We start from the raw sequence: 11,071 nt of genomic DNA, 5'->3' as shown, positions 1-11,071 counted from the left end.
TTTGGGCCAAGAGGTTGTGTCTTTATTGAGCACCCGTTACACGCCAGGCACCTGACCCCAGTGTGCCCACGGGTTGAGAGGCATCCCTGACTTCTGGGTGAAGAAACTGAGGCTGAGAGCTGGGCCACTGGTTGGAGATACCCCACTCCTGTATCAGCCCTGCTTCTCTGACTGCAGGCTCTGAATCTAGTGACGGGCTCCCCGCCCCTGTCCCCTTAGCTCCTCCATGGGGTCCTCCACAGTGGAGCTGTCGTCACTTGCTGAGTCTTTCCTCTGGCTCTGTTTGGGTCCCGGCCTCCTTATCTCCTCCACTGGGTCCTCTTCAGCAGAGCTGTCCTCACTCGTCACCTCTTCTTTCTTCTGGCTCTGCACAGTTCCCTGGGCACTCTAAAAGATGCCATGGTAATGGCATCAAAATAATTGCAACCCTGGCCCCAAAGTATCAAGTACTCCCCGAGGACTGCTCGATGACTCACACCACACAGTGAGGGCGACATTTTGAGCCCGCTTTGCAGGCGTGGCACCTGAGGCTCTGAGAGCTAATGAACTTTCATAAGATCACACAGCACGGGAGCCACAGGTTTGAACCCAGTCGTGTGTGCGGGCTGTACTCCCTCACCCCCTGCCCATTGATTATGAAGAACCCTCCACACCCTACACCTGCTCCCTGGGTGGAAAACCTCTCCTGGCTGGCACCAGGTTGTTTAGGGTCAGTACTGCTCCTACTTGGTTCTACCTGGAAGGTTTCCCCACATCTACATGTCACCATGTCCAGTGACAGGCCTTCTGGGGGCATAAGGACTCTTAGCCTAAATCTTAGCAGCTCAGGCTCTAATCATGCAGACGCCCCACCGTGCCTCCGGGGGATGCTTGGGACACTGTAGCTTCAGGGAGTGGCCCATAGACTTACGGGGTTTAGTGATCACACTGCCAGGCAAGTCCCAGAGTGGGGCTCTAGGGCAGCCTTCCACAGTGCCGCCCCCTCAGTTTCCCCTTTCCAAGTCTGTGGTCAGCCTTTCCCGCCACCCTAATCCCTTCCCTCTGCCCCAGGTTTTTTGTTTTTTTTTTTTTGGGGGGGTGTCCCTCTCCAGTGCTCACCTGGCTGACAAAAAACCAGGGGGCAGCTGAGGCCAAGCCGGCTGTGGGTGGAGCGGTCTCCAAGGGTGGATGGGCAGTGGTGTGATGTCCATAAAGGCCCCGAGTCTTGGCTCTAAAATCCTGCAGGGGTAGGGGTGGGAGAGGAGAAGAGGGTGGTTGGATTCAGCTGGGAAACAGGCCAGGGAGTGGGAATGTGAGGGGACGAGGGGCATCTAGAGTCTGTGGTCCAGCTGCACTAGGGCCAGTCTGGGGGCCTCCCTGCTTGTTACTTTAGCTCACTTTATGGTGAGGTGGGGCCTTACCTGGTAGAGTGTGTGTCTCATCATTACCCAAGAAGCCCTGAGTTTGAGCCCTAGAAGTGATGGGAGCTCTGTGAATGGTGCAGTGGTGCTGTGGTGTCTTTCCCCTCTCTTCCTGCCTTTGTCTCAAAAAAAAAGTGGGGGGGGGGCTGGGAGCTAGCATAATGGTTGAGCAAAAAGACTTCTGGGCTGGGAAAATAGCTCACTTGGTTAGCGTGCTGCTTTGTTGTGTGCACCAACCAGGTTCAAGCCCAGATACCACTGAATTGAAGGATATCTTTCTCCTCTCTCCTCTCTCTATCCTCATTCATGACTTAAGGCTCAGAGGCCCCAGGTTCAGCCCCCAGCACCAACATAAGCCAGGGATGAGCAATGCTCTGGTAGAGAGAAAATAAATTGAAGTAGGGTAGTTGCTCAGCAGAATCACATATGTACGAGTCTGTAGGTTCATTCTCCAGCACCACATAAAGATAATAAATAAATAAAAGCATATGTGGGGGAAATGAGACCCAGAGAGGCTAGGTAACAGACCCTTAGTCACCCAGGAAAATGAGAGGTCCCTCTCTCCCCCTAAAGAATATTGTAGAGATAGTTATTGTTTGTGGGGGACACCTGCTCAGCTCTGTAGTCTTCAACACTCTCTCCTCAGAAGCTGGAAGGCAATCTTGCTCCTTTGGAATGTGTTCTTGGGGCTCCCTTTTGAGGAGAAAAGTGGTGCTACATGGTCACTGAATGGAGGTCAGATGGAAGAGGCAAGGTGAGCTGGGAATCCTCCGTCTTGCTGGGAGGAAGCTCACTCCCAGCCCCTGCCTGAGACCATGGGTATAAGGGCTGTAGACCCATTGAGCTAATTGTGGGGAGTACAGCACAACAGCCCAAGCTGAGAGGCTCTGCTGTCACCATCTGGAAGTATCTTATTAAACAAAGCACCCACATTATCCCGCTTCCTTCCTTCCGCCCTCTTTTTTCTTTGGTTTCTGCCAAAGCTATTGCTGGAATTCTCCGAACCTATACATTTCTACTGCTCCTAGGAGACTTTTTTTTTTTTTTTTTTTTAAGAAAGAGAGAGGCTCCTGCAGATACTTCTATGTGATGTCTGGAAGCTTGAACCCAGGTTCTTGGCACATGATAAGCCATGCACTCTACTGGCTGAGCCCCCTGCCAGCCCCCATGGGTCACACTGTCACTCTGCATGTTGTGTGCTCAGAGGACAGCAAATATAGCAGACACAAGGGAGGAACCTGCAAAGGACTGAGAGCCTGCTCCCCAGTGCTAAGGGCCCCCCCTAAGACACTCTCTCCCAGATGCCACCCAGGACCAGCAGCTGAGCACCCACCCCAGACCCACAGGAACAACTGGGGGTGGCTGCTTCCCCCTAGGGACAGTGTGGTGTGTGGACAACTGCTCGGTATGATGAGTCAGATAGGAGAGGGGAGCCAGCACTTTATATACTAGACTAGAGCAAGTGCCCACCCAGGGCTGCTTCCTGTTGCTTCTTTCACCTCTGAACACTCCCACTCCCCAAAGCTGTGATGAACACATGGTCATTCCAGAGAGAATGCTGGGGAACCTAAGCCTTTAGCCCTAGCTTCCCGGGGTGGGGGCAGGTATTTAAAGCAGCGCATCAGAAGAAGTCTCCAAGGCAAGAAAGATGTCAACACCTCACCAAAATGAACTGCTTCTATCAAGATAGAAGCACTATCAAAACAGACCCACAGGGCTAACTAGAACACAGGCTGTGACACCCCCCTCCCACCTCCAAGTCAGACCCTCCTCACCACCTAGTGAACACAGGGTGCCCCTACCTCCAGGTCTCTGTCCAGGTCATAGCTCTCCAGCGTCTGGAAGGCACTGGAATACACCTCCACTGCTTTGGCATGGAACACCAGCTCAATGGTGACGAAGTCTGAGAAGATTCTCTATGGAGAGAGGAGCCTGAGTCACAGGCGGCACCATGGAGAGGAGAGTCTCAAGGGTCACAGGGAATGTGGACCAAATGGGGGAGCAGGGAAGTTGTTCCCATGGGGATAGGTCTCCAATCTGGAACTTCCTTTCACTTCTCACTCAAGAGATGCCTTGCCCAGGGACGGTTCTGAAAATGAGGGAGGGCTCATGAGTCCCTTGGTAGCTGTCACCTGAGCTCACCAACACAGCCTTTGCTCCTGTCACCTGAGGCTGCAGAACTATTGGCGTTTGTCACCAACAGGCTCTGAGCAGCTTCTCCAGGGGTGGGGGTTCTGGCAGTGTGTGGCTCAGATACCCCATGGCCTAGAGAGCCAACTCCTCTAGCCTAATTTAGTGATGGTAGTTGGCACCTTTTGATCTGATAGTGCAACAAGATCTTTCAGACTTCCTATTTATGTCTCTGGCCCCAGTGGGATCTCCTACTGTGTGTGTCAGCCCTAGTACAAACTCCTATTATGTGCATGGGGCCCTAGCATAAGCTACAACTGTATACATACCATGGTATAAAGTACTATGGGGAGGGCTGGCACAAGCTCCTACTGTGTGCTCCCCAATACTATCTCCTACTGTGTGCACTGGGCTCTAGCACACAAGCTCTAGCTATGTGCATACTCCTGGCATAAAGTATTACTGTAACAGGAGGGAGGGCGGAGGCTAGCACAAGCTCCTACCATGTACTAGACATAGTGCAAGGCCCTACTGTGTTCAGAGGCCTGTGGGAGTCTTGTGTGTTGCTTTTGATACAGGTGTGGTGTGGGGGGTGGGGAGGAGCCAAATGGATAAAACACTTAGACAACATGAGAAACACCTGGAGGTGGAGGTGGGCTCGAGGAAGCACCCAAAGCAGTCTTGAAGAAGATAGAGGAGAGGAGGCTCCAGACCTGGAGCTACCCCTGCCTCCTGTCCCTGCCCCTCTGGTCCCTGGACTGCAGCACCAGGGTCAAGGCCTCATCCTGCCTTCTACCGGGCAATGACCAGGGATGTGATTTTTCTGGGAGCTTCAGTTTGCACCTGCTTGGGACATTCTCAGCACAGCATTCTAGCCACGTCACAGCATCAGCCTCTAGGGTTTTGTGAGCCCCGTCATACCTCCTGCTACCAACCCCCTGGGCTGAGATTCCAGACATCCACAGACTCCTGCCAAGGCTCCAGGAGCCCTCCAAGCTCAGGTAGGTGAACTCGCAAGAGACTATGCCCACCTCCTCTGTAGAAACAGAGGGCTCTCTGGTAGATGTGGCCATTGTATATTTGAGACACAGCCCATAGCTATTGGCTTATGATGGTGGATTGTTAGTTCAAGTCCTGGTTTCTATTTCCTTGAAAATCCGGATGCTTCTTAGGGGAGGACTGGGAGCAGTGTCTCCTTGAATAACACCACAGAAGGTGGGAGGAGCCTTCTGGCCAAGTGTCTCAGGGCCCTGGCTGCTCCTGCCTCACTTGCATTCTGGCTGCAGGCTATAGCCACAAGGGACTTACCAAGGTGCTAGAGTTTCCACTTGCTGCTTTCATTCATCCTTCATTCACACTCTTACAACAGGCTCCTTGCTGGGGCCCAGGAAGAGAGGGATGGATGGACCACGAAGCTCCCCCACCATGCTCTGCATGACCATCTCTGTGTGACCAGGGGGCCAAGCCTGTGACGTAGGGCCTGGCTTTGCAGGCAGGGAGCCCTGAGCACTTGCTGGCTGCCCATCCAGTTACAGTGAAGCACTGACAGGGGAAGGCCCAGGGTCCAGAGAGTATCCCTGAGCATGGGGAGCATGAGGGAAGAGCCTTTCCTCAGTGCACACGGCCTAAGCAGAGGCCCAAAGGGCCAGGCACACTTGGACCTGGAGTGCCGTACTTCGGGACAGGCTGCAGACCTAAGCTGGACTGTCTGGAGCGTGGGAAGGATCTTGACCTTTCTCCTGGGAACAAGGGGACCACCAAGGGTACTCAACCAGGAGTGACAAGTTGAAGCTGCCTTTGGGAGCCCCCTGTGTTGCAGTTTGGCAAAGGGATTAAAGAGGACCAGAGAGTGTGGTGGAGGGGGGGGCAGGGGGCAGGGCGGCATGCCAGCTTTCCTTTTAGATCCTGACTCTCCAGGGCGTCCATCAGAACTGGGAAAGTCCAGGAGTTTGCTTGTGTTGAGATGGGTTCTGCCTGGGAGAGGAAGGCACTTTGTTGCACAGAGAAGTCTGGGCAAATGTCCTATGGACAGGAAGGGTAGGGACCCTAAGGGTTCCCTATGAAAGCTGGGCAGGGCTCTAAGTGTTTATAGCTTCCGGTGGGCAGGCTGTGCTCATGGCAGCCCTGGGCAGCTGGCCTCATACCCTATTAGGATAAGACATTCAGTAACCCCCCCCCCAGGCTCACACACGTGTGCCCATGTGCACACACACTCCTATACAGTGGGTCTTTGTGCTTTTATACTGCACATGCAACATGTGCACGCCCACACTGAACATGCCATGAGCACACATGTGCAGACACAGGCTCACACTCACCCATGTGCACTCGCACACAGCACATGTGTTCACTCAGAGCTCATGCTCAGCATGCGCGTGACTTCACATGCACTGGAGCCTCGCGCACACGCAACCCAGGCACATCCCCCCCCCACCTGCAGGTCCTTCAGCTTCTGCTTCTGGAAGGCATCCACGGTCTCCTCCAGCTGGCGAGTGGTGCGGCTGGCGTCCACGGAGGCCCTCTGCACACTGGTCTCCGCCTGGCCCCGGGGACATGCAGGATGGACATGTCAGGGCTGGGTTCATTCTGAATCATCCTTGATCCATGTTTGGAGAGTATCACAGTCACTGAAGAGCCATGGTCAAAGGGGCAGGCACCACCAGGACAGCAGGGTGACCCTGGGCAGGGGCACTTCACCTCTCCAAATCCCTGTTTCCTTATCTTGAACCAGGGGGCAGGAATGAGACTGCTTGACAGAGTGGTGCTGAGACCTGAGCAGTGGGTCCTGCTGTGTATTTGCCCCTGACTCACTCTCCCATGTGGGGTATTTTCAGGGAATGATTTGTTCACTCCTTAGAGCCACATTCTAGAAGCCAACTCCACGATCAGGCCCACCCCTGAGAACCTGGAATTTAGAGTCAGCCCATGAGATCTGAGTTCTGGGTTTGCCATTTATATGCCCACATGGCCTTAGGTAGGTCCTTTCCTCAGCCTCAGTTTGTTTACAAGTGTCACCTCCTGTGAGCTCTGGATAGTGACTGTAGTAGAGACCAGCTGGGGGGAGTGACTTGCTAACATGCTAAATAAAGTCAGTGATGGGAGAGGGCCCAGGACCCTGCCCCCACCCCCAGACTCCCTTCCCTGATCCCCCGACTTCCATTTGGGCTCTGGGCCCTGCACTCACACTCCTCTCTGGCCACAGCACCCCTTCCCACTTCCCAGGGTCCTTCATTACCTGTGGGGAGCTTACCTTCCCAGCAGATACTTACCTGGGACTGCGAGAGGTCAGTTAAGGGACCAGGCCAGTTACATACCTTGGAGGAACCCCAAGCCTTGGCACTCCAACCATGCCTAGGGAGAGGCCCCCCATGCCTGGGGACCCAGACCCCACTTTTCCAGGGAAGGATACAATCATTTGCCTGTCAGAGGGTGATTTTTGCCTCAGTTTCTCCAGCTTCTCCAGTTGTTTGATCTCATGATTCTGGGCATGTTTGAATTTCTTGATCTCTGCCTAAGGGGACAAGGAGGCTTGATCCAGGGTTGCAGTCCAGGGCCCAGAGTGGCCTCTTGAGTGGCCCCAGCTTACCCGTGTCTGCTTGATGTGCGCTCCATAGAGTTTCAGGGGGGTGATGACCTTCATCTCTAGCCTCTCCACCTAGGGGCACAGATACCCCAAGGATGAGCTAGGAGCTGCTCCTTCCTGCCCTTATGTAGCTGCAACTGCGTGTTCAGGGGGAACCGGTGCAGCGGGAGACCACAAGATGCCACTCCTTTGGGCTCCAGCACCAGTCTCCTTCCCAAGGGCCTGGGCCGTGCATGCTATCTGGCCAAGCTTGGCCACCTTGCCTGTAGAATGGGGGTGCTAATGGCAGCCATTGGGATGTCAGGACAGATCCACAAGACCTGTGGTCACTATTCTGGTTTTCTAAACTGCCTGGGGTCCCACTGGAGTTGAGTTAGGCCCTTGGGAACACAGGCTAGCTCACTTCCCAGAGCCCCAATAACCCTTTGAGCAGGTGCCAAGTTCAAGACACTCACTAGAGAATGCCTATAACAGCAGTTAATGCCTGAATTCAAGTCAGTGTGGACAGAACATGGCCTCCATGCACAGACTGTCCCAAATGAATGATGTCAAGGTCTGGGAAGTGGTGCAGTGGCTAGAGTGTTGGACTCTCAAGCATGAGGTCCCAGTCAAGCTCTGGTTTTTGTTCTCACTCTCTCTTATAAATAAATAAATACTATAAATAAATAAATAAATAAATAGGGGCTGGGTGGTGGTGCACCCAGTAAAGCATACATTATTTTAGTGTACAAGGACCTGGGTTCAGTTCTCCCCTTCCATCTGTAGGAGAGAAGTTTCTTTAAAAATGGTCAAGTAGGGGGTCGGGCGGTGGCGCAGTGGGTTAAGTGCATGTGGCACAAAGCGCAAGGACCGGTGTAAGGATCCCAGTTCGAACTCCCGGCTCCCCACCTGCAGGGGAATCGCTTCCCAGGCGGTGAAGCAGGTCTGCAGGTGTCTATCTTTCTCTCCCCCTCTCTGTCTTCCCCTCCTCTTTCCATTTCTCTCTGTCCTATCCAACAACGAACAACATCAACAATGGCAATAATAATAACCACAGTAAGGCTACAACAACAAGGGCAACAAAAGGGGGAAAAATGGCCTCCAGGAGCGGAGGATTCATGGTGCAGGCACCGAGCCCAGCAATAACCCTGGAGGGAAAAAAAAAAGTGGTGAAGTAGTGTAGCAGGTATCTCTCTGTCTCTCTATCTCCCACTTTCCTCTCAACTTCTTTATGTCCTATAAAAATAAAAAATAAAAAGGGGGGCAGGTGGTGGCACACTGGATTAAGCACACATAGTATAAAGCACAAGGACCCATGCAACGATCCTGGTTCAAGCCCCTGTTTCCCCACTTGCTGGAGAGTCGCTTCACAAGCAGTGAAGCAGGTCTGTAGGTATCTTTCTGTCTCTCTCCCTGTCTTTCTCCCCCCCCCCCCCCAGTTTCTCTCTGTCCTGTACAATAAAAATGAAAAATGGCTGCTGCCAGGATCTGTAGTGCCGGCAACAAGCCACAGCAATAACCCTGGAGGCAAAAAAAAAAAAATAAAGAAAGGAAGAAAGAAAAAAAGAAAAAAAGAGGAAAAATTGCCATCAGGAGTGGTGGATTAATTGTGCAGTCTCTGAGCCCCAGTGATAAGCCTAGTAACCATAAAAATAAACAAAATAAATAAACAAATTAAACAAAAAAACCCAATTAGTGGGATCACAATAAAGCAAGTATTAGAGGTTCTATCCCCAAGGACTCCTTACAACCCTGGCTGCCAGGTGGCCACACAGATGTAGATGAAGCAGGTCTTGGGGGAGGGGGTGAGACTGTGTATCACTCAGATACTGTAGAAGCTGCTGGCTTAGGAGAACTCCCCCCACCCAAAAGACCCCCCCCCCCAAGCTAAATCCTGATGCCTGAGAGGTAGCTCAGCAGGTAGAATGTGTGTGTTTTCTGTGTTTGAGGCCCTGGATTTGAGCGAAGCACTACATGGGAGTGCTGTGATGACAACAGGGGTGCTTTGTGGATGGTGGAGTGGGGCTTTGGTCTTTCCTTCCTTCCTTCTCTCTGCCTCTCCCTTCTCTTCTCGGTCTCTTCTTCCTTCTGAGTATGGAGAATTTAAAAATGACTCACTCCTGGTTACCCATCCAAAAAGGGTGGCAAAACTATCTCCCCATTTCACAGATGGCAAACCGAGGCTCAGAGACCCCATCTCCCCCATGAGATCTCACCTGGGCCTGCCGGTAGTCCTGCACCTTGGCCAGGTCCTCTGCAAAGTTCTTCATGGTGGCCCGCATCTCGGGGTTTTCAGTGTTGGCAAAGTCCAGCAGCTGCCTGACCAGCTGGTCTGCCCGGTCCCGCAGCCTCGCTGTCTTGCGGGTGTAGGAGGCCAGCATGGAGCAGAACTGGCCGAAGTACTTCTCGGCATTGGCCACCGTGTTCTCCATCACCCTTGCCTGGCTGTCTCTGGGGACGCAAGGGTGGGACTGTGTCAGGGGCTCCCTCTTCCCCCGGGGTAGGCACCCTGCCCTGAAAGACTTTCTGGGGGAGGGGAAGTCACTCTGTACCTAGCCTCTCACCCCACAAAGACCACAACTTCTCCCTCCATGATCACCCTATTCTGCCTCTGCTTCAGAGCCTCTTTCTCCTCCCAACCCCAAAGCTTGTTTTTTCCCCCTCGAATTAATGAGCATGCAGATTGAGAGCGTGCTGCAGTGGATGGAGCACAGGATTTGCATGTGTGGGTTTGATCGCCTGAACTGCCTCTGCCAGATCCATGTGTGGTCTCTCCATGTGTGAGGGGCTGTCTTAGGCTTCCAGGAAAAGAGGGTGGGGAGCTCAGTGTGTTCCTGCCCCCCCACCCCCGCTGTCCCCAGTTGCCCCCCTCCCCCACAGTCACATCCTGCTGTGCTGAGTGCAGAGTTGGTCAGACATGGGACCCCTCAGCGGACTCAGGAGGGATATGCCCTCAACAGTGTGGCTGGGATAGTTACAAGGAGGCGGTGATGCCTGGTGGGATTTTGAAGTATGTGGAGGAGTTTTCCAGAAGTGAGGAAAGGAGCAGATGGACTCTGTCATTCCCCTGACTCCCATCCCAGCATGAGAAAATAACAGAGAGGTAGACAGAGGCCAGATTCCAGAAGTCTTGGTGGTCCGCACCCTGTTCACCCTCTGTCTCGAAGTGGGGTGGTGGGAGAGGGAGAGCGATGCTTACCACTGCCCTTCCCCATGGCCCCTTACCCCTTCTCACTGCAACCCCAGCTGGCAGTGTGCATCAAGGCCCCAGAAAACGCACATCCCCCTCCCTCCCTCCTGGCTGAGGCCAGCAGGGCCACTCACTCACCTGTCGAGAACAATGTTCATTGTGAGCAGGTGCAGCTGTCCTATTCTTAAGAAATAAGGGCTGAGCCCCAGGGGTCCCACAGACCCAGAAGAAGCTGCAGGGCAGACACAGCTGTGCTTTTGGGACTCCAGGGGACGCTGCTGTCTGGTTGCCATGCAACAGGAGGAGGCCTCTGGCCTGCAGCCCTGGGGAGGAGCCTCAGGGAGGAGCCTCAGCTGGTTGCCTGGCAACCATTCCCCACCCAGCACAGCAGGCTGACAGGGCCTCCAGGCCTTGGAGGGCTCCCGAGGTCCCAAGAGCCCCAGTGCCCCCACCCCTTATGAAGATAGTGCTATTGTGAAGGCAGGCAGTGCTGGGGTTCCCTAGAAGGGGGGTGGGGATTGGAATCAGGGTCACCAGTCTGAGGCTCAGCTCTGGCTCCTGCTGTGTTTGTAGGTCACAGTCTGGGGGGGGGAGTGGAGGGGAGGCAGGTTCTAGGAGACTGGGTGCTTCAGAGAGTTGGAGTGAAAAAGCAGAGCACAAATGGAGAGAGGAGGGCTGAGAACTTGTGGCTGAGGTGGAGTGGAGGAAGACAGGGTGCAGTCCAAAGGAGCCTCTTAAATCATTAAAAAATGATTTATTTATTCATTAATACAAGTGGGTGAGAGAGGG

General features: G+C 53.6%; 1 protein-coding gene across 1 annotated transcript; it reads right to left on the bottom strand.

Annotated features, from left to right (window-relative positions):
* CIBAR2 (CBY1 interacting BAR domain containing 2) lies at positions 1 to 10,844 on the bottom strand. Its single transcript, XM_007532029.3, has 9 exons — positions 10,421 to 10,844; positions 9,309 to 9,543; positions 7,117 to 7,185; positions 6,940 to 7,041; positions 6,800 to 6,805; positions 5,965 to 6,069; positions 3,203 to 3,316; positions 1,099 to 1,218; positions 1 to 387 (listed from the first exon to the last, which is right to left on the bottom strand). Exons 1-9 carry the CDS (start codon positions 10,573 to 10,575, stop codon positions 187 to 189), a joined length of 1,107 nt encoding a protein of 368 aa, XP_007532091.2. The 5' UTR covers positions 10,576 to 10,844; the 3' UTR covers positions 1 to 186.
* Between the last annotated feature and the right edge of the window lie 227 nt (positions 10,845 to 11,071).

This window comes from Erinaceus europaeus, chromosome 2 (genome assembly GCF_950295315.1).
Source record: "Erinaceus europaeus chromosome 2, mEriEur2.1, whole genome shotgun sequence".
In the NCBI taxonomy this organism is placed as follows: Eukaryota; Metazoa; Chordata; class Mammalia; order Eulipotyphla; family Erinaceidae; genus Erinaceus; species Erinaceus europaeus.
Note: the sequence above shows the minus strand (reverse complement) of the source record. Positions and strands in the feature narration are given on the sequence as shown.

What these genes read in the sequence shown, in the direction of transcription:
- CIBAR2 (XM_007532029.3), bottom strand. Translation starts at nt 10,575, where the DNA reads ATGGCAACCAGACAGCAGCGTCCCCTGGAGTCCCAAAAGCACAGCTGT. An exon ending in AGAAGCTGAAGGACCTGCAG is followed by an intron (nt 3,317 to 5,964) that starts GTGGGGGGGGGA and finishes CTCTCTCCATAG; the next exon opens with AGAATCTTCTCAGACTTCGT. An exon ending in ACCTGGACAGAGACCTGGAG is followed by an intron (nt 1,219 to 3,202) that starts GTAGGGGCACCC and finishes CTACCCCTGCAG; the next exon opens with GATTTTAGAGCCAAGACTCG.